The sequence below is a fragment of the Budorcas taxicolor genome, chromosome 13 (assembly GCF_023091745.1).
Source record: "Budorcas taxicolor isolate Tak-1 chromosome 13, Takin1.1, whole genome shotgun sequence".
Lineage (NCBI taxonomy): Eukaryota > Metazoa > Chordata > Mammalia > Artiodactyla > Bovidae > Budorcas > Budorcas taxicolor.
The window spans coordinates 65,020,955-65,042,394 of record NC_068922.1 but is presented as its reverse complement, the minus strand read 5'-3'; the positions used below and the strand labels follow the sequence as shown (position 1 = coordinate 65,042,394).

The 21,440-nt window shown below is 44.3% G+C and overlaps 1 protein-coding gene and 1 non-coding gene across 2 annotated transcripts in view; one reads left to right on the top strand and one right to left on the bottom strand.

The window, feature by feature from the left end:
• The window catches only part of CNBD2 (cyclic nucleotide binding domain containing 2), a 49,993-nt gene that overhangs the window by 12,375 nt on the left and 16,178 nt on the right, over positions 1 to 21,440 (bottom strand). The window contains exons 5-10 of the mRNA XM_052651205.1: positions 18,610 to 18,766; positions 17,964 to 18,115; positions 15,979 to 16,117; positions 8,723 to 8,837; positions 2,283 to 2,460; positions 1,368 to 1,488 (exon numbers count right to left, since the gene is read on the bottom strand). Of these exons, the coding sequence (XP_052507165.1) occupies positions 1,368 to 1,488; positions 2,283 to 2,460; positions 8,723 to 8,837; positions 15,979 to 16,117; positions 17,964 to 18,115; positions 18,610 to 18,766 (862 nt within the window). The remainder of the gene's footprint in view (positions 1 to 1,367; positions 1,489 to 2,282; positions 2,461 to 8,722; positions 8,838 to 15,978; positions 16,118 to 17,963; positions 18,116 to 18,609; positions 18,767 to 21,440) is intronic.
• On the top strand, positions 12,204 to 12,276 carry TRNAS-GGA (transfer RNA serine (anticodon GGA)). Its single transcript has one exon. It is a non-coding gene; the product is annotated as a tRNA-Ser (tRNA).

Below are 21,440 nucleotides of genomic sequence, written 5' to 3'. Positions count from 1 at the left end.
TTCGGAAGGAAGTCACTAAGTGCCGTCCACGCCTAAGGAGCAGTGAGGGCACCATATCTACATAGATTATTTGGAATTCTTCTGCATGTGAGATTTGTGTCTTCTCCTCATTTATTAATTTACTCATATGTATGCATTATATCCGTTTGTACTTACAGATTTTGTTAATTTTATCTATTTTTGGCTGGGCTGGGTATTCCTAATGGAATTCCTATGTGCGGGCTTTCTCTAGCTGCGGTGATGCATCTTTTCATATTGATTTCTTTCCCTTAGAAATATTTTAAGGGAATTCCCTGGTGGCCCAGTGGTTAGGATTTGGCACTTTCACTGCCGGGGCCAAGGTCAATCCCTGGTTGGGGAACTAAGATCTTTCAAGGCACATATTGCAGCCAAAAAAAAAAAAAAAGAGAGAGAGAAATATTCATTTAACTCTGCCACATCTTTTCATAGTTTGCTAATTTCTTTTTATTGCCAAATAACAATTCACTGTATGGATTTGTCAGGTTGTTTATATTTATTTACCTTTCCATATAAATCTTAGCATCAGTTTGTCAATATCCACAAAATAACTTACTGGGATTTTGATTTGGATTGCACTGAATCTGTACATCAAGTGGGGACAAACTGACATGTTAATGATACTGAGTCCTCCAATCCACAAACATAGAATATTTCTCCATTTATTTAAATCTTCTTTGAATTCTTTCATTATATAGTTTTCTGCATATAGTTTCTGAATATATTTTGTTATGTTTATACCTAAGTATTTCATTTTTTGGTGCTATTGTAAATGGCACTGCATTTTTTATTTCAAATTACAACTGTTCTTTGCTTTATACCCTTGTGACCTTGCTATACTCATTTATCAGCTCAGGAGGTTTTATTTGTTCTATTTGTTTGCTTATTTGTCTTAGTCTTTATTTTGTTATTTTGTTTCATTTTTAAATTCTTTTGAACTGCCTATATTGACAATCATGTCACCTGCAAACAAAGAAAGCATATTTTTTCCTTCCCGATCTGTATTTGTTTAATTTCCTTTTCTTAATGCACTGTCTCGGACTTCCAAAACAACACTAAATAAGAGTAGTGAGAAGAGACACCCTTGCCTTCTTCCTGGATTATTTTAAAGCAAGTCCCAGATATCATATCATTTTATCTATAAATATTTGGATATATATCTCTCTTAAATATAAACACCTTTTAAAAAAACATAACCACAATACATTACCACATCTTAAAAAATCAATAATATCCCTTAATATCATCAAATCCAGAAAAGGATGTTTTTACACCGTTACTCATTATCTAGCACCCTCAGCCCATCATGTTACACACTGTATTATGAACAAGGCTCTCTGCACACTTACCAAGACCTCTCCTTGCTCCACTGTGTGGATCTTCATGTAGGCCCCCACGGCAGCCTCCTTGGGGAGATCGCCATACTTGGTTTGGATCATGGGACATTTGATCAAATGAGAACACCTAGACCTGAAATTTGACAGCTTGTTAGAGAGAACTCGCTCGAAGCTCTCGATAATCAGCCCTTGCTCTACTGCATGTTAAGATCACCCCTCCCTTCTCCCAGGTGGTGAGAAAACAGAAAATCCAACCCTGGGAGAGACTGACTGTCAGGAATTGTAGAGGTTTAAACAGGGAGGAGACTTGGGAGAGGAGGATTTCATCAAACTTTTTGGCCAATCCATAAAACAAGTGGCCAATCCAGGTTCAAATCTCGATTGGACTGACTCTAAAGACCTTATCTACTGACTCCCTTAGCTGAGTAGACTTTTATGAAAAAGCTCAGATTCAAAAAGGCCGAGTGATACACAGACAGAAAGTCACCACCAAAAAATGTATGCAGCCCCTTCTTCAGATGGGCTCCCTGAGAAAGGAAACAGCTGACTGCCTGATGAGGCCCTGTGAGTTGGAGGCAGAGAAAGTAGACCCCAACTCAGCTGCCTTCTTTTTTAAGTCTTTTGAATTTGAATTTGTTACAATATTGCTTCCATTTTATATTGGTTTTCTGGCCACGAGGCATATGGGATCTTGGCTCCCCAACCAGGGATCAAACCCATACCCCCTGTATTGGAAGGCAAAGTCTTAACCACTGGACCACCAGGGAAGTCCCCCTAGGCAGCCTTCTACAGACACCCCAGTCTTTGGGGGAAAGTTGCGATTGCTATCTCTGCTCTCCCCCCACCATACCTGACAGTCTGCCCTGTAAGTTATACCCCCTTTCAACCAGACTCTGAACCCTCCAATCTGTCAAGGGCAATGCTTACTTGATTTTTGAGCCAAAGGTCTTTGGGAGAGTATTTCCTGAGGTTTTAATCTTCCTACTGAAGCTGGATCCTTCTTGCTCCTGGGCTTTCTGGAGATGAAAAAGCTTCAGAAAACTAAAATCCTGTACAGGATATGACCTGATCTGGAATTCCTTAAATCTCTCCACAGGAGATAAATCTGTTAGAGAAAGCACAGGAAAACACATTAATGACTCTTTCCATACATGAGGATAAAACCGGTGGTGCCTGGAGGTGTATCATAGTCTTATGCATGGTGAGTCTGATGCACGGGGGAATTAACAAAAACAAAAAAGAAAAATATTGTGGTTTCTGCGTATTTTCCCTCTGGACCAGGCCCTGAGCTAGAGCTTTATAACCATTACATCCAGGTGAATGTCATTAGCCTGATTTAAGAGAGAAAATGAGAAGCAGAATTTAACACCCAGGAAAGGGCCGAAGGGCTTCCAGGTAAAGAATCCGCCTGCAACGCCGGAGATTCCGGTTCAATTCCTGAGTCGGGAAGATCCCCTGGAGAATGGATAGGCTACCCACTCCAGTATTCTTGGGCTTCGCTGGTGGCTCAGATGGTAAACAACCCGCCTGCAATGCGGGAGACCTGGGTTCGATCCCTGGGTCGGGAAGATCCCCTGGAGGAAGGCATGGCAACCCAGTCCAGTATTCTTGCCTGGAGAATTCCATGGACACAGGAGTCTGGCGGACTACAGTCCAAGGCATCACAAAGAGTTGGACACAACTGAGTGACTAACCACAAACAGCCAAAGCTTCAATTTGAACTCAGGTGTTTCTAATTCCAAGCTCGTGTCTTTCCATTAACAGATCACATGGATCTGGTTTTTCAAACTGGGACTGGGGGTTCAGTTCAGTTCAGTTCAGTCACTCAGTCATGTCTGACTCTCTGCGACCCCATGAGCTGCAGCACGCCAGGCCTCCCTGTCCATCACCAACTCCCGGAGTTCACTCAGACTCACGTCCATCGAGTCAGTGATGCCATCCAGCCATCTCATCCTCTGTCGTCCCCTTCTCCTCCTGCCCGCAATCCCTCCCAGCATCAGAGTCTTTTCCAATGAGTCAACTCTTCGCATGAGGTGGCCAAAGTGCTGGAGCTTCAGCCTCAGCATCATTCCTTCCAAAGAAATCCCAGGGCTGATCTCCTTTAGAATGGACTGGTTGGATCTCCTTGCAGTCCGAGGGACTCTCAAGAGTCTTCTCCAACACCACAGTTCAAAAGCATCCATTCTTCGGCGCTCAGCTTTCTTCACAGTCCAGCTCTCACGTCCATACATGACTGGGGGTAGGGGTAGCAATAAAAGATAAAGAGATGACCAGCCATAAAACCCTGAGCATGTGCTCTGCCTAGCACAGTGCCTGCACCATAACAGGCCCTCTGTGAGAACTATTAAAAAGATTTCCACGGGAATACCACTCAGAAATGCTATGCTGAGTGAATGGAGCCAGACACTAAGAAGTACATACTCTATAATTCCATTTACATGAAACCCTAGGAAAGACAAATGGAACCTACAGTGATAGAAGACAGATAAGCAGTTGCCCAGGGCCAGGGGTGAAGGATAGAGATTGACTGGGAAGGGGCACAAGGGAACTTTTAGGGGTGCTAGAAATATTCTATAACTTGGTTGTGGTGGTTACAACAGATGTAAATTTGGTAAAACTCATTGAACTACACACTTTAAATTTGTGTCTTTTATTTTATGAAAATTGAACCTTAATGACATTAATTTAATAAACAGATCTCCTGAGAGTTCCCTGGTGGCCTAGTAGTTAGGCTTTCACTGCCATGGTAGGGGGTCAATCCCTGCTCAGGGAACTAAGATCTCACTTAGAATCAGCAAAGTAGGAAAAAAAAAAAAAAGAGAGAGCCCCAGTATTAGAATTAATTGTTAAAATTAAAATTAATGTTAGTAGAAGTAAATCCAAACTACACAAGGAGTAGTACTGGAAAAACAGAGCACATGTTTTTTTTAAAAAAAAAAACACCCTAAATACAACCTATTTAGAAGACGTTGTAGCAATATTTATCAACATTTAAATGCATTGCCAGTACACACTTGATCCAGTAATTCTAAGAATTTATCCAATATGTTTCTGTGCACAAGTATGCAAAGATAAACACACCAGGAAATTCATCACAGTAGGGTAATAGCAAAAAACAGAAAATAACCCAAAGTATTTGTAAAATATAATTGGTTTAATTGTAGTATGTCCATACAAGAGAATAAAACTCAGCTATTAAGAACCATAGATCTAAAAAAAAAAAGAACCACAGATCTAGATTTTTGCTTCCAACCAGAGTAAAAGGGACTAGATCCACGAGATCTACTCTCTCACCAGAAATTAATAAAACACTGGGCTGCTGCTGCTGCTAAGTCGCTTCAGTCGTGTCCGACTCTGTGCGACCCCATAGACGGCAGCCCACCAGGCTCCCCCGTCCCTGGGATTCTCCAGGCAAGAACACTGGAGTGGGTTGCCATTTCCTTCTCCAATGCATGAAAGTGAAAAGTGAAAGTGAAGTTGCTCAGTCGTGTCCGACTCTTTGCGCACCAGGCTCCTCCGTCCATGGGATTTTCCAGGCAAGAGTACTGGAGTGGGGTGCCATTGCCTTCTCCGAAAATACTGGGCTCAATACACTGAAAAAAAAATGGTTCTCAAGACATTGGGCATCAGGCCATGAAGAATCATTATCTCTGCAAGATAGAAAACAAATGGGATGAGCTCTTCTATTGCCCCAACCGACCACGTGGAGGCTTTCTGGACAATGGTGCGGCAAAGGGAAACCCAGGAGGACTCCAGCCCTCTCTCCAAATTAACGTGACAGAAGCGAGAGTGCGGGAGAAGACAAGGCAGCTGCGGTTCACGGAGCACAGTTCCGGAGAGGAGAGGGCTGCTCAGGAGAGAGGTCTGAAGATCTTCCAAGGGTCTCCTTCAGTCTCAGCAACACACATATAACGTCAGGAAACCACCAGCGGAATGCAACCCCTAAGACGGCTCTCAATGATTCCCACCTCCTAATAGCCACACAGGTGTGTACTGTCCTCCCATTAAGTGTGGGCTGATTCTAACAGAGAGAATACAGCAGAAGTGACAGGATGTCACTTTTGAGATGAGGTTTTAAAGATTGTGGCTTTCGCCCTTGGGTATACTCTGTTGCTCTCTCTCTCTCCAGGGGAAGCAAGCTGCCATGTCAGAAAAAATAGCCCCGTAGAGATACTCACAAGATGAGGGACTAAGTAAAGTTTGCAAACAGCCATTAAATGATCTTGGAAGTGGGTCCCTCTTAACTGAGTCTTCACATGAGAACACAGCCCCTGGAAGACAGCTGCAACCTCACAAGAGAACTTGAGCCAGAGGCACTTGGCTAAGCCATGCTCAAAATTCTGACCCATAGGAACTGAGAAATAATAAGTATTGTTTTAAGTCATTAGGTTTGGGATAATTTGTTCTGCAGTAATAGATATTGCATAGTAGTAACAGTAGTAATACCCAAGGCTGGGGAAAGAAACACCCAAAATGTTTAAAGATGATGTTTAAATCATCAGAGTTCTCAAAAGACCAGAACCAGTTCCTGTTCCCAATAGCTAGATTAGAAAGCCTCACAAGTAAAAACGGTTTTGTCTCATAAATGGGACAAAACTAGCTCTAGATTAACTGCTCTGATCTTACCTACCAAAGTCTGAGTGCTGGTTTTTAAAAGACTAAAATATTTCCAAATAACTGACCTGCATCCCAGAAACAAATCTAAGAAATATTTACAGGAATTTTAAAATATGCAGCACTCAAAATTCAGTTTGTGGCATTCTGTGAAAATTTAACAAACATGCAAAGAAGTAGGAAAATATGAACCATATAAAGAGAAAAAAGCAAAGAATTGAAACTGACTCAGAAATGATACAGATGACAGAATTAGTATGTAAGGACATTAAAATGGTTACTATCATTGTATTCCAAAGAGGAAATTTTGTGTACATTAAGCAGAAGAATAGAAATTATTTTTTTAAAGCCCCAAATCAAATTTCTAGATGTGAAAACTGCAAGGTCTGAAATGAAAAAATGTATTGGATAGGATTAATAGCAGATTAGATAATGCAGAAGAAAGACTGATAAAGTCAAACACATAGCAATAAAAATTATTTAAAATGACAGAGAGGAAAAAAGACAACAGCAAAATATTATTAGAGCATCAGTAAAAGAACTTCAAGCAGCCCAATATGCATATGATTTGAGTCTCCAAAGTGGAGGAGAAAAAAAGGGCATTTTAAAAATAATGGTTAAAGATTCCAAATCTGATGAAAAATATAAACCCAAAGATCCAAAAATTAAATGAACCCCAAGCACAGAAACATGATGAAAATTTTTCCAAGGCACAATGTAATCAAATTGCTTAAAACTGATAAAAAGAAAAATTTTAAACTAACCAGGGCAGGGTAGTGGTGGTGATTTTACCACTTACATTGAATTGCTCCATTGTACACCAGGAACTAACATACTGTTATGGGTCAGTTTTACTTCAAAAATAAACAAACGAACTCGTAGAAAAAGAGATCGGATTTGTGGTTACCAAAGGTGGAGTGTAAGGGAGAAGGAACTGGCTGAAGGTGGTCAAAAGGTACAAACATCCAGTTATAAGATAAATACTAAGTAACAGAGGTGCAATGTACATGATTAATATAACTAACATCACTATATGTTATATAAGAAAATTGATGAGAGTAAATCCTAAGAGTTCTTATCACAAGAAAAATGCTTTCTTTTTCTTTTGTATCTATATGAAATGATTAATGTTCATTAAATTTATTGTGGTAATCATTTCATGATGATTTGTAAGTCAAACCACCTTTCTGTTTACCTTAAACTTACATAGTGTTACATGTCAATTGTATTTTGATAAAACTGGAAGAAAAAATAACAACCTCGGCAAAAAGGCATAGTATGTATAAAGGATATAAAAAGTTATGCAAAGAGATTATACAAGGGTAAGAATGTTGGCAGACTTCTTACTGAAAACAATGTGAGCCAGAAGACAGACTTTAAGGCAAGTCTTTAAAATATTGAGCAAAAAAAAAAAAAGACTGTAAATCCTGAATTCTGTACCCAATAAAACATTTATTTATAAAATTAATACAAAATCATTCTTAAACATAGAAAAGCTGAAAGAAATGTTAAAGGAAGCACTTTGGGCAGGAAGAAATGGTACTATGGAAATCTGATCTATACAAAGGCATGAAAAAAATCAGGAATGGTACCACATAAAGACAAAATAGTTTTGTTCTTATTATTTAAATGTTTAAAATACAATTATTTGAAGCAAAAATAATAACCATGTGTTGTAAGGTTTTTAACATATCTGAAGGTAGAATGCATGACAATAGCACATCTGAGAGGGGAGAAACACAAGTATCCTGCTGCAAGGTTCTGATTCTATACGTGAAATGGCATAATATCACTTGAAGGCAGCCTGCGATAAGTTAAAGGTATATACAACAAACTACAAAGCAACCACTAAAACAACATGACAGAGCTAATAAGCCAACACAGAAAATGAAATGGAATCATATAAAATAATCCAAAAGGAGGCAGGGGAGAAAAAGAATGTACTTAATACTGCTGAACTGTGTGCTTAAAAATAAAGATAGTAAACTTTATGTTACGTGTATTGTACCATAGTAAAAAAAAGAAAAAATTGGGGAAAAAAGTGTGAGATGTAGCTTTTTCTCTGGTGGATTAGCAATGGAAAAGAGAGAAAAAGGACAGACGTGAGAAGAGAACTGAAATTTACTGAGTACCTGCTAGGCACTGTGCATACAAGATTTCCCCTCATTCAGTAGCAACCTCTGTGATAACGACAGTGAACACCATCTATGTACTAACACATCTAGGTAGTGTTCTAAGAGTGTTATATATTCATTTGCTTAATTTTATAACAAGCCTACATGGTAGATACAAGGGTCTGCCTTACAGACTCTGAGGGCATCAGTGTGCAGGCACACAGAATCACTTGCCCAGTGTTCACAGCGAGTAAGAGGAGGACCCTAAGCTTATGCTCTTAACCACAACACACAGCGACAGGCTCCAAGACACCAGCCCCAGAGGCCTGAGTACTCACCAAAGTCGCCCTGCTAATCAGTGGAACTCACACCCAGCTCTGGCTAGCCCCAGGCTATCTTTTCTCCACCCCTCTCCCTAGAAGAACCTGAGGCCGAGGGGAAAGGCTGAAAGGGGCTGCAGGGGTCAGCAGAAGCCTCACCTGGAGGCCGTGTGGACCCGTTTTCCACAGCTGGTAGAAGATTGTCTATCCTGCCAGGCTTTTCTAGCTCTAGGTTTCTGCAAGATGCAGTGGACCAGGCACCAGGAAGCTGCAGGATCAAGCGCTCCCTGCTGGCCGCCGGATGTGGATGTCGGCTTACCTTTGAGGTGGATGTTTGGAGGTCCGTCGTCTATGAGCTGCAGATGCTCCCAGATCCACTTATGGTAGAAGGGCGAGCTCTCAAGGTCTATCAACCTCAGGACTTCACAGATGCCCTGAACACGTAAGGGACACAAGCAGAGGGGTCAACCCCAGCTCCAAGCAGGACAGGCTTTGAAGATAAGCTCTTTTTTGTTTTACTTGCTTCATGCAAGCGGTTCGAGGTCCTTTTTAAAACTGAAAATGCTATCTACTCATAATTTAAAAATTCAAATAGCTAAACAGCACGAGAACTAAAAAAAAATCACCATTAAGGATGTTATACATATTTTAAAATTTGATATATATTGTCAACCAACCCTCTAGATACGTTAGATAAGTTTACACTCTCCCCAATCGTGCATAACAGAACCCATTGTAATACATCTGTGTAATACACTGACAACTTGGTTTTCACAGCCCTTTTAATCTTTCCTAATCCAAGAGATAAGAAAGATTTGTCATTTTTCATATGCATTTCATATCTTTATTAGACCTTAACTTTTTAAAAAAATTTGGCCACATCACACAGCTTGTGGACTTTTAGTTCTCCAACCAGGAACTGAAGCCAGGCCCTTGTCAGTGTAAGCATGGAGTCCTAACCACTAGAAAGTCAGGGAATTCCCAATCTTAATCTTTTTTAGTAGGAACTCTAAGAGACCCATTAGGATTAATGTTCAAGATAGATTACTGTTGAAGAGATCAAACATTTTAATAAGCCCTAATTATATTCCAGGCATTGTGTTAGGAGCTTTATTCAACATTCATTCGACAAACATTTATCCATCGGGAACTGCAGGTACTAGAAAAATACACACGAGCAGTTCTCTCTGGAAAGATTCTCATGGGTGTTTAATCGCATCTGAATCTGTGGAGAAAACAATTTCACCATGTGTTCCCAAATGATAAACTGTTCAAAATGAGTTGATTACGGGCATTAATTATGTTTGCAATGCTAGCAGAAATCATGTTCTCCAACTTTGCCCAGGCCCCAAGGACACGCAGCCACCCAAGGCCGATTTCTCCCTCTAGTGGCAATAAGAGTAAACTATCGGAGTGGGGACAACTGTTCAAACAGCTGGCCAAGTGGGAAATACAAAATGAGGAAACAGAGTAGCCCCTTTAGACGTGGCAGGTGCTCTTCACCTCCAGCCAGAAGGGCCACACCAGAATACACCCCGGTGTTGCCTGATCTTCTGAATATTCAGAAGAAGCCAGAGATCAGAATTTTCATGTATTATAGAATCTTCACATTAACAATGAAATCAGGGGTCCTGCTTCTTTTGCCTACTCAGGCTTTTCTAGTTGTGGCTCCAGGGCTCCAGAGCATGTGCGCTCAGTAGCTGAGGTGGGATCTTCGTTCCCCAACTAGGGGTCAAACCCACGTCCCCTATACTGGAAGGCAGATTCCTAACCACTGGACCACCAGGGAAGTCCCATAAGTTGGGTTTTAACAGAAGACTGTAAGGGACTAGTCAACTCATCTGCTAGTCAAGGGGCCCTCTACCTGCTGTCACTTTGTGACGTCTATATTCTTTTTCTCAGAATGAAATTCAAGCATCAGAAATCAGCTGTGACGCTTATTTAGCAGATTTCCAGAGTTAATGAAGCAGAGTCTCTGGGATGAGGCAGGACTCTGCCTTTTTTAAGAAGCATGCTAGGAGTTCTTTATGCATGCCAAAATTTAAAAACTCTTCCCCTAGGTCAGGGGCCCTCCAGCTTTAGTGCACATCAGAATCACTTGGAAGCACAGGTCAGTGTTGCCAGGACACAGAGTACTGAGCTCTGTCCTCCCAGAGTTTTGGGTTTACTAGCTCTTGCGTGGGCCTAAGAATCTGAATTTTTTAGTGAGTTCCCAGGTGATGCTGATGCTGCTGGTCCAGCAGCAACACATCGAGAACCACTGGATTAGAAGATGACTGAGTAGAGTGAGCCTGTGCTAAACTAATCTCATCCTCACAGACTATGAAGTAAGTACACAGTCTCATTTTACAGATGAAGAAATGAAGGCTCAACCAGAGTAAGAACTTTCTGTTAGTCAGGATGTCATTATCATGCTGATTAAAGGAAGTCTTGAATTTATACCCCTCGCCACACATCTCTCTCATCTTTCCTGGTTATATAGTATCAAAAGAGTTTAGAGTCAACTAGGGGGACACATGGCCTTCCTGGCTTTGGAGGCAATCACCCCAAAATTTTAGGAAAGAGGAAGCAGAAATCAGGGAGGGGAAGGAATAGTAAATTACTGAGGTTGGCCTTGCCAGGTGGCGCTAGTAGTGAAGAACCCGCCTGCCAATGCAGGAGACATAAGAGATGCAAGTTCGATCCCTGGGTCGGGAAGAGCCCCTGGAGAAGGAATAGCAACCCACTCCATATTCGTGCCTGGAGAATCCCATGGACAGGGGAGCCTGGTGGGCTACAGTCCATAGGGTTGCACAGAGTCAGACACGACTGAAGCGACTCAGCACACAGGTTGGCCTTCAGGGCTCTCCCCTACCAGTTCCTCCTCTAGGCCATCTCCCACCTCTCCTCACAAGACAATAGAATTCTCCAAACTTACCAAACCATTCCCCACCCTCCACTGCCAAGGACCTCACCCTCATCCTCACCCTCCTCTGGGTCAGATTCTGTGCATTCAATCCCCCTTCAGTGTTAAGCGTGTAGAGGCCAGCAGCCAAACACTACATTTCCCATGCTCCCCTGCTGCTCAGGCTCTGGATGTGATTTTTTTTTTTATTCTTGTATTTATTTATTTGGGGCTGTGCTGGGGCTTTGTTGCCGTGTGCGGGCTTTCTCTAGCTGCGGTGTGCAGGCTTCTCGTTGCAGTGGCTTCTCTTGTTGTAGCGCACAGTCTCTCAGAGGGGTGGGCTTCAGTGGGCGTGGCACATGGGCTTAGTTGCCCTGCGTTATGTGGGATCTTCCCGGGCCAGGGATCGAATCTATGTCCCCTGCATTGGCAGGCAGATTCCTAACCACTGGACCATCAGGGAAGTCCCTGGATGTGATTTCGCTTCCACCAATCCAATGAACCTGGGCAAGGCTTGGTTATGGAACTGAGGGACATCCACTTTGTCAGTGGAGACAGTGGTTGTAAAGGTGGCTTCCTAAACTTGGCAGGGGCAGCAAGTATCATGGACAGTCCAGTTCTGGATTCTGGTCTGAAGTTATGTGAGAGTCACTTTCAGTCCAAAGCCTGTTTATTCAGGTCTCCCCTCACTAGTAAATCTGTTAGTCATTTAACATCCCATTTACAGTAAATCCCTTTCCTGCTTACACTAGCTAGACTTGACTGTTCTCTCGGACTGAACACAGAATCACAACATAAACACACTCCTGGAGATGCTCAAACAACCTGCTCCTGGGTAAAGTGTATCCATGTCTATACATTTTACTGTTATGAAGGGTGCGTTACACACAACTTATAAACAGTAATAAAATGGGCTTCCCTGGTGGCTCAGAGGTTAAAGCGTCTGCCTGGAATGCAGGAGATCCAGGTTCGATCCCTGCGTCAGGAAGATCCCCTGGAGAAGGCAACGGCAACCCACTCCAGTACTCTTGCCTGGAGAATCCCATGGAGGGAGGAGCCTGGTGGGCTACAGTCCATGGGGTCGCAGAGAGTCGGACACGACTGAGCGACTTCACTTTCACTTTCAAAATGTACCACACTCTTATTGGAAATTCTATATAGCCAACTGATTCTCACAGAACGCTTTCGTTGATGTTGGCTGAACTCATATGCCTGTGGCTAGCCTGTAGTCACAGTTCAACCATGATTTGACAAATTAAGTTACGTGCCAAACTACTCTTTTCCCCAAATAATTAATAAGTCTGACTTGTAATCCACTGGTAAACTCTTTCTCACCCTCGTATAAGTTATATTCATTACACTGAAACCTCTTTCAGGTTTAACACTATGTATATTAACTTTCCTGGTGGCTCAATGGTAAAGAACCCACCTGCCAACGCAGGAGATGCAGGTTTGATCCCTGGGTCAGGAAGATGCCCTGGAGAAGGAAACGGCAGCCTGCTCCAGTATCCTTGCCTGGGAAATCCCATGGACAGAGGAGCCTGGTGGGCTACAGTCCAGAGGGTCACAAAAGAGTTGGACGTGACTTTGAGACTAAACAACACTGTGCATATCAGAACTTCACCTCTTCATCAATGAGGACTTTTAGGATGAATCTATGATGGGTCTTTCTTAAATACTAGAAAAACATTTTCTTAATTTTGTTCTCTTTACAACGTAACAGCTAGAGACCCAGCCCACTGTGGAATTTAATCTGCATTATAAATATTTTCTGTATAGCTTTCTTAAGACAGTCAGCAAGGTCATAAATCAATGCCTGACTTAAGAGTGTCTGCCTATTTCCCTTGCATACATACTTCCACTATGGCTGATTTTCAGCTGCCAGTGGAAAGTCACTGAACACGGAATTGAGAAGAGATGTGCACAGTGTTTAGATTTCCACCACATGGATATGACAGGCAAAAGCAACCTCAAGCGCACAGATAATAGTAAAATGCAATAACGCTCAGGAATGATACGTTTTCCAGTATTAATAGCCTTGTTTTCAATATAATATATTTAATTGTAATTAAATAAATTAAATAAATTCCTGAGAACTTAACAATCAGCTTTCACTGGCCAGGAGGAGCCAGCTCCAGCACACAACCAATCTTGACCCCTGCTTTTGTTTGCTGCTGCTGCTGCTAAGTCACTTCAGTCGTGTCCAACTCTGTGCGACCCCATAGATGGCAGCCCACCAGGCTCCTCCGCCCCTGGGATTCTCCAGGCAAGAGTACTGGAGTGGGGTGCCATTGCCTTCTCTGCTGCTTTTGTCTAAGGGTCCTATATTTCAAGGCTCATCCCCCACCTCACCTTCTCCAGGAAGCCCTCCTGAGAGCCTTCAGCCTTTAAAGAGTTTCCTATCCTGAATTCTTATAATTCACAGAGTTTGCACTAATTGCTCGGTAACTGGCACTGACAACTTTGTTTGTCTACACACGGAATCTAGTGGAGAATATATATAAGGAGAGAGAACCAGCCTTTTCCACCTTTGTATCCCTCCAGGGCCTGAACCAATGTGTCATGACCTTGGCAAAAACTTGCCAAATGTTTGTCTTGGTTTAACATGTAAACCATAGGTCTATGGGAGATACTAAAAGTCCAGGGGCAGAGTTCTGGCTCTGCCACTGGCTAGCTGGGTGGCCTTTCCTAAGGCATCTTAGCCTCAGCTTCCTCAACTATAAACTTGGAATAATAATACCTTCCTGGTAGAGCTCTGGTGAAGATTTATGGTGGAATGGTACTTGATACATGGCTGTCCATCAAAGCACTGTTTGAAAAAGCAAGTGTTGAGATAACCTAAATATCCATCAATTAGGGAACTGGTTAGATAAATTAAAATACAACCATATAGTAAAATACTACATCATGTTAAGAGAGAATGAGTAAGTTCTTTAGGTACTGATATGGAACAACCTATAGAAACACTTATAAGTGAAACAGCAAAGTGCAGAAGAGTCTGTATATGGTGATGCGACTTATGAAAAAAAAGGAAAAAACACACACATGCATTTGCCTGTGTACACAGACAACGTGTGCAGAACAGACATAAGAAACTGGTGCCAGGGGTGGTCTGTGAGGAGGGATAGAATGGGGAAGAGAGGGGAAAGGGAGCGATCACTCTTGTGAGTATTTTGAATTTTGAACCATGTGAAGTACTACCTATTCCAAAGTAACACAAAACAAGATTAATGATGCCCAGGAGTGAAGAGCCCCTCCCCGCCGAAATGGTGGTTTTGATGATGAGGATGTTGGTGGTGATAATGAGCTACTTAGGGGTTTGAGCAGAGTCAACAGGTGACAGAAAGGTGGACTCAAGTCAATCCCAAGCCCCAGCTTCTGGGAAAAGGAGCCTTGGGGTCAGACAGACCTGGGTTCAACCCTGCCTCTGCCCCTGATCAACTGCATGAACTTGAACAAGCCACTTAACACCGTCCCTTTCGTGTCTATAAAACAGGAAATGATGACAATAGGAACATCCTTTGGTTACACAGTAAACACACAATAAATTTAAAATTTTCTTTTCATTATCAACCAACAGAGAAGTTGGCAAAGGACATAAAGCAATTCGCAAAATACAAAATTGAGATAGCAAACAAATAGGATTAATCTCGTTAGGAATCAGAAAAATTATGTAAATTAAATTCTCAAAGAGGTAGTAACCGTACCTATTAAATTATTGGAAAAGACAAAATTTATATAGTAAACAAGATTAATCGTGCCAATAATCTAAAAGAATATATATAAGTTAAATCCGCAAAGAGGTAATAACTGTCACCTATTAAATTAAAAAAACCTTTGAGAGAGCGACTGGCAGAGGTTGGTGGCACTGACAAAGCTGTATGTTGCTGGGAGCTAGAGAAAGTGGAGCCCTCCTTCTGGAAAGCAATTTGCTCTGAGAGTCAAAAAAACGGTGATTTTAAGAAATATCACTTTTGAAAATCTATTCCCAGGTGATGAGCTCATTTTCTCCTCTTCCTGGAAATTTTTATAATACGGTCATTATCACTTTTACAATTTTAAAATAATAATTTTTAAAAGTGATCTGGAATCCTTAAAATTCAGTTGCCAAATGCACAATTTAAATATGTATCTATAAATAAACACGTAGATGAGCTCAAGGAAAGAGAACCCTCCCCCAACACTTGCCTTCTTTCTGATGGAACAGCTCTGTATCTTAACGATCACAGAAACCCTCTGAGGGTGGGAGGCCAAAGAGTGTCCTTTGCTTTTTTAAACTCAGTCACTCAGTTGTGACTCTTTGCAACCCCATGGACTGAAGCCCATCAGGGCCCTTTGTCCAAGGAATTTTCCAAGCAACCAGGATGTGGGTGCTCAGAAAAGGATGTGCTGGGACTTCCCTGGTGGTCTAGTGGTTAGGAACTCACCTTCCAGTGCAGGGGGAGGGGCTCAATCCCTGCTCAGGGAACAAAGATCCCACATGCCTCATGGCCAAAAGAACAAAACATTAAAAAAGAAAAGAAACACTACTGTAACAAATTCAATAAAGACTTCTAAAAAATGGTCCAGGTCAAAAAAAAATTAAAGAAAAGGACATGTGGCAAACCAGGGTTCCACCCGGTCACCTGGCCACAGGATGCCAGACTAGCCATGGTCTCCTTAGCTTCACCACCCCCGCCCCAGACTCTCACCTCACAGACAAACATGATGGAGGACGATTCTATAAAGTCCTTTGAGATCAGCTGCCCGTAGGAGAACTTCTCTACCTTCCCCAGGACTACGAGCTTCCAGAGCACCTCATCGCACCAGGAGTGAAACAGGTCCATCTTCCTGAGGGGAAAAGCCTGTGAGACTTCCTCACTGTCCATCACGGCAGAGGCCTAGCACTTGGCGATTCCTGGAAAGGGAGTGTGTGCTCCTGCTCTGGCAGAGGCCTGAGGTGGATGACTTCGTACCGTCCTGCTCGCTAGCCCCGCCTGCAGCCGGCCTCCTGTCACTTGTCCTTTGCTCCCCTGCCCTCTTCTTCTCAAGGCCCTGCCCTCCAACTGCTCCCCTCACTGCACCTCAGAGGCACCCGAGCTATTGGGGCTTTGTTCTCTTTCGATCCTCCCTCCAGAAGCTTCTTCCAGCTGAATCCCCCACTAACCTGGCGACCACTAAACTGCTCCCATTCCAAGGAATACCCAAGAGTTCCTCACTTCAGCTGTCCTCTCCCCCAGCCCAGAAGTCCAGGCCCTGCCTCTGGTTTGAGCAGCTCATTCCAACCCTTGTCTCCCTCCTCCAGTCTACTGACTGCCGGTCCTCAGCCCTGGGCCAGGGGATGGCGGAGGTCAGGACCCTCTTCTTTTGGCCTGTTGGTGCCCGATGGTGGAAAGCCCACCCTGCGATGACCACCCCTTCTTTGACCTCAAACCTAGTATACCATAAATCATGGGCTTTCATAGGTGGCCCCACTGGGCTGCTAATAAGCATCACAGATCTTTCCTCAGCTCCAAATTATGAGCTCAGAACTCGGGTGACTCAGGCTTCAAGCTGGGGGTGGGGGCAATGAGCTCCATCGGGGCATCAAAGGGGAACAGGGTCGGCACTGTGTGCAAGGAGGAGAGGGGTCTGGAGACAAGGAGGAAAGCGGGGCGACCAGAGAAGGAGCGCCTCCTGGGCCAAGACTGGGCCACACACTTCCCATGAACATGGCATTGGATTCTTACAATGACCTTGGAGAGAGGAATCCTGATCCCCACTTTCCAAGGCAGGAGATGAAAGCCCAGGGAAGTGAAGTGACCTGTCGAGAGTCCTGTGGCGGATAAACTCGAGAGCTGCGATTAGAACATGGCCCTATTTTTCTTCCACTGTATGAAGATATGAACTGCCCCCCGCTTCAGGACTGAGTCCGCCCTTGAAGGGCTGCGGCCCCTTCATGGGGGTGGCTCTCTTAGCTCCAGCCCGCAGAGGCCAGAGCCCTCTGCCCATCACACTTCTCTCTGACTCTGCATCCCTGCAACCTGTATCCTCGGTGCCAGCATGGATGCTGCAACTGATTTTCACTCTTTTCCTCAAGGTGACGAACTAAAGATAACTGGATGAGCACCTGTCTGTGCCTGGCACTGTGACAACAGAGAGAAGACGATGGTGAAAAAGGCAGGCCTGTCCTTGCCGCCGAGCTGCTTGCTTACTGTCTGATGGCGCAAGAATTATAGTTTGGATGGGGCTTTAAGGAAACACAGGGTGTGATAGAAGCACTGAGGGGGGCACCCACTCTATTCTGGGATGCAGGGAGGTGGCCTTGGTGAGGGAGGTGAGGCAGTGCAGCCTGGGGACTTCTAAGTCAGACATTCTGGACACATCACCATCCTGAGCTTCGCTTCCTTCACTATGAACTGGGGAGAATGAGAAACAACACGGTGGGATTGAATGTTCACATTAGATAAAGTGGGTGGTACAAAAGGCTGAGCCCAACAAGTGTGCAAAGCATGTTACCAGCTCATTAAGAAAGGGATATTTGAGCTGCGACCTGAAGGTATAGTAGGAGTTTGCTAGACAGAAAAGTTGAAGTTGGGTGGGAGGTGGGTCCCAAGGAGCATTTCAGGTAGAGAGAATGGCACCCAGTGTTCCCCAGCGGGCCGAGGACAAAGGTGCCTAAGAAACACAGGAGGAAGGTGCTGGCTGGCAGAGTTACCTAAAAAATTCAAACCGAAGCTGAGCATCCTTTTTAACTTCTTGGTCCAGCTTATTCGCCATGAAATCCTCTCGGTCGACAACCAAGAACTCCGTTTCTTCCATACAGACCACGGTGGCCCTTCTCACTGTAGAGCTGAGGGAGCCCATTTCCTGTTGAATGGACAGGAGCACAGGCAAATGAGAGGCACCCTGAGCTTTCTGTCTGCAGCCTTGACCACCTCTTCCCCGTTTCCGTCTCCCCCCAGAAATCTCTCTTCCCCAGAATGCAGGTTCCCTGGCCCATCCTGTGCCCTTGCTCACTCCCTGCTGCTGGGGATCGACCCCCTGCCCCTCCACCGCCCACCGCCATATGCTGCCTGTGGAAAAGAGGCAACCAGGCTTGCCCAAGGCAGGGAAAGGAAGCTGGAGAGGCCTTGCTGAGGGTTCACTGCATCTCTGGGGGTTACAGAGAGAACATACTCCTTAAAACATCACAGATGAAATGGTCGGACTTGGACATTACCAGGCCCAGCTCAATCGGCATTTGACAGGGCAGGGACTCGCACGAAGCAGAAGGCAGGACAGGGCCGGGCCTGGAGGTTCCAGCAGGAGTCCTGTCACCCCCAACCCCTCCCCAGGAGGGCAGACCCTTCCCCTGTGCTCACCCCAAAACAGCTGCCCTTTTGCAGCAACGTCGGGTGGGGATCCAGGAAGGCACTGCTGCCATCCTCGTCCTCCGTCACGGCCACCGTGCCCAGGTAGATAAAATAAAAGCTGTTGCCCCTCTGGCCCTTCTTGACGATCACACGCCTGCGACCAAACCTGGGGAAAGACCGTGGCCGGTTGGTCTGGTAGCAGCACACAGTCTGGTCCCTGCCAGGAGGATATCTAGATGGCCTGCTCTTTGCTCTGGAGTGTGAAAGCACAGACGGGCTTCCCAGGTGGCGCCAGTGATAAAGAACCCGCCTGCCAGTGCAGGAGATCTAAGAGACTCGGGTTCGATCCCTGGGTTGGGAAGATCCCCTGGAAGAGGACATGGCAACCCACTCCAGTATTCTTGCCTGGAGAATTCCAAGGACAGAGGAGCCTGGCGGGCTACAGTCCATAGGGTCACAAAGAGTTGGACACAGCTGAAGTGACTGAGCATGCACGTGCGCCTGAAAGCACAGATGGGGCTCGAGAGACCTCAGAACTGCCCAGCCCCAGCTCCATCAAGCTCGACCTCTTCACTAACATGTGTCCAGTTCCCACCTCCATTAGACGGAAGTTTCAGGAGAATACAGCCTTTGTCAGTCTGCTTTAGGCACCTAAGTAAATGCTCAATGAATGGTCATTGAGTAAATGAATGAACAGCTGCTGGAAGCAGTGGGTGAGTAGCTAAATGATTAAGAGCACTGGCTTTAGGGTTACACTAGGATCCAAATCATGGTTCTGCCCTTAGCTGTGTGATAGTAGGTGACTCATATCCCCTCCCTGAGCCTCAGTTTCTCCTGTCTGTAAAATGGAGATGAGCATATATAGAAAGAGATGGATAAACGGTTTCATTATGATCCCTAATAGCTCACTACCCAACTAAGAACTTCTAGAGCAGAGGTAGCCAGGTTCAAAGCAAACTAAGAGTTCTTAAGCTCAGAGGAGGATAGTTTCTATATTTCAAATGCAAGTTCAAACCACACCTCTTTTAATATTTATTAATCCATTCAATAAGTTAGACAAATACCAGTGGTATCTACCAGGCATAGTGATAAAGGACACAAATCTTGTTCTCAAAATTACAGTTAAGTACAGGAAGGAAATAAGATTTTAAAATGCTTTAAAATGAGAATTCCCTGGGGGTTCAGTGGTTAGGACTTCACACTTTCACTGCCTGGGTTCATTCCATGGTCAAGGATCCAAGATCCTGCAAGCTGCAAGGCACAGCCAAAAAGAAAATCACTTTAGGAGAGGCTAATTCAGAAGCACAGAGAAAGGGCACTTAACCCAGTTTAGGAAGACCAGAGAGGCCTCTAGGCTAGTGAGTGGAGTCATCCAGGGCAACAGAGAGATGGAAGAGACTCCTAGGCAGAGGGGCCACCATGTCCAAAGGCAGAGAGAGCTGGAAGCCTGCACGTTCAGAGAAATAGCAGTAAGCTCCAGCAGAGAGGACAATGTACAAACCAGAGGCTTTATCAACAGAGGAAAAGAGGAGACGCCCAGATAACAGTGACTAGTTTGGAGAAGGCAGGCATATTCAGCCAGGAAAGAAGACTTTAGGGATAAAAAGAACACAGTTCAGTTCAGTTCAGTCGCTCAGTCATGTCCGACTCTTTGCGACCCCATGAATCGCAGCACGCCAGGCCTCCCTGTCCATCACCATCTCCTGGAGTTCACTCAGACTCACGTCCATCGAGTCCGAGATGCCATCCAGCCATCTCATCCTCGGTCGTCTCCTTCTCCTCCTGCCCCCAATCCCTCCCAGCATCAGAGTCTTTTCCAGTGAGTCAACTCTTCGCATCAGGTGGCCAGAGTACTGGAGCTTCAGCCTCAGCATCATTCCTTCCAAAGAAATCCCAGGGTTGATCTCCTTCAGAATGGACTGGTTGGATCTCCTTGCAGTCCAAGGGACTCTCAAGAGTCTTCTCCAACACCACAGTTCAAAAGCATCAATTCTTCGGCACTCAGCCTTCTTCACAGTCCAACTCTCACATCCATACATGACCACAGGAAAAACCATAGCCTTGACTAGACGGACCTTAGTCGGCAAAGTAATGTCTCTGCTTTTGAATATCCTGTCTAGGTTGGTCATAACTTTTCTTCCAAGGAGTAAGCGTCTTTTAATTTCATGGCTGCAGTCACCATCTGCAGTGATTTTGGAGCCCAAAAAAATAAATTCTGATACTGTTTCTACTGTTTCCCCATCTATTTCCCATGAAGTGATGGGACAGGATACCATGATCTTCGTTTTCTGAATGTTGAGCTTTAAACCAACTTTTTTGCTCTCTTCTTTCACTTTGATCAAGAGGCTTTTTAGCTCCTCTTCACTTTCTGCCATAAGGGTGGTGTCATCTGCATATCTGAGGTTATTGATATTTCTCCCAGCAATCTTGATTCCAGCTGTGTTTCTTCCAGTCCAGCGTTTCTCATGATGTACTCTGCATATAAGTTAAATAAGCAGGGTGACAATATACAGCCTTGACGTACTCCTTTTCCTATTTGGAACCAGTCTGTTGTTCCATGGCCAGTAGGCCAGCCTTTATTCCAGGGCAGACCCTCAGAGATCATCCAGCTCATCCAACATTTGGGGGGTGAAGAAAGATCTCTCTTATGGTGGATATCTGTTTCTTTCTTTTTTTTTTTTGCTGTCAAGCATCTGGTCACCTTTTTCCACCCGCTGATTTTTGGTTTTGTTTGTTTAACTTATTTTTGGCTGTGCTAGGTCTTTGTCTCAGTGCCTGGACTTCTCCTTGCAGCGGCTTCTCTTTCTGTGGAGCATTGTGGAGCATTCTCATTGCTGTGT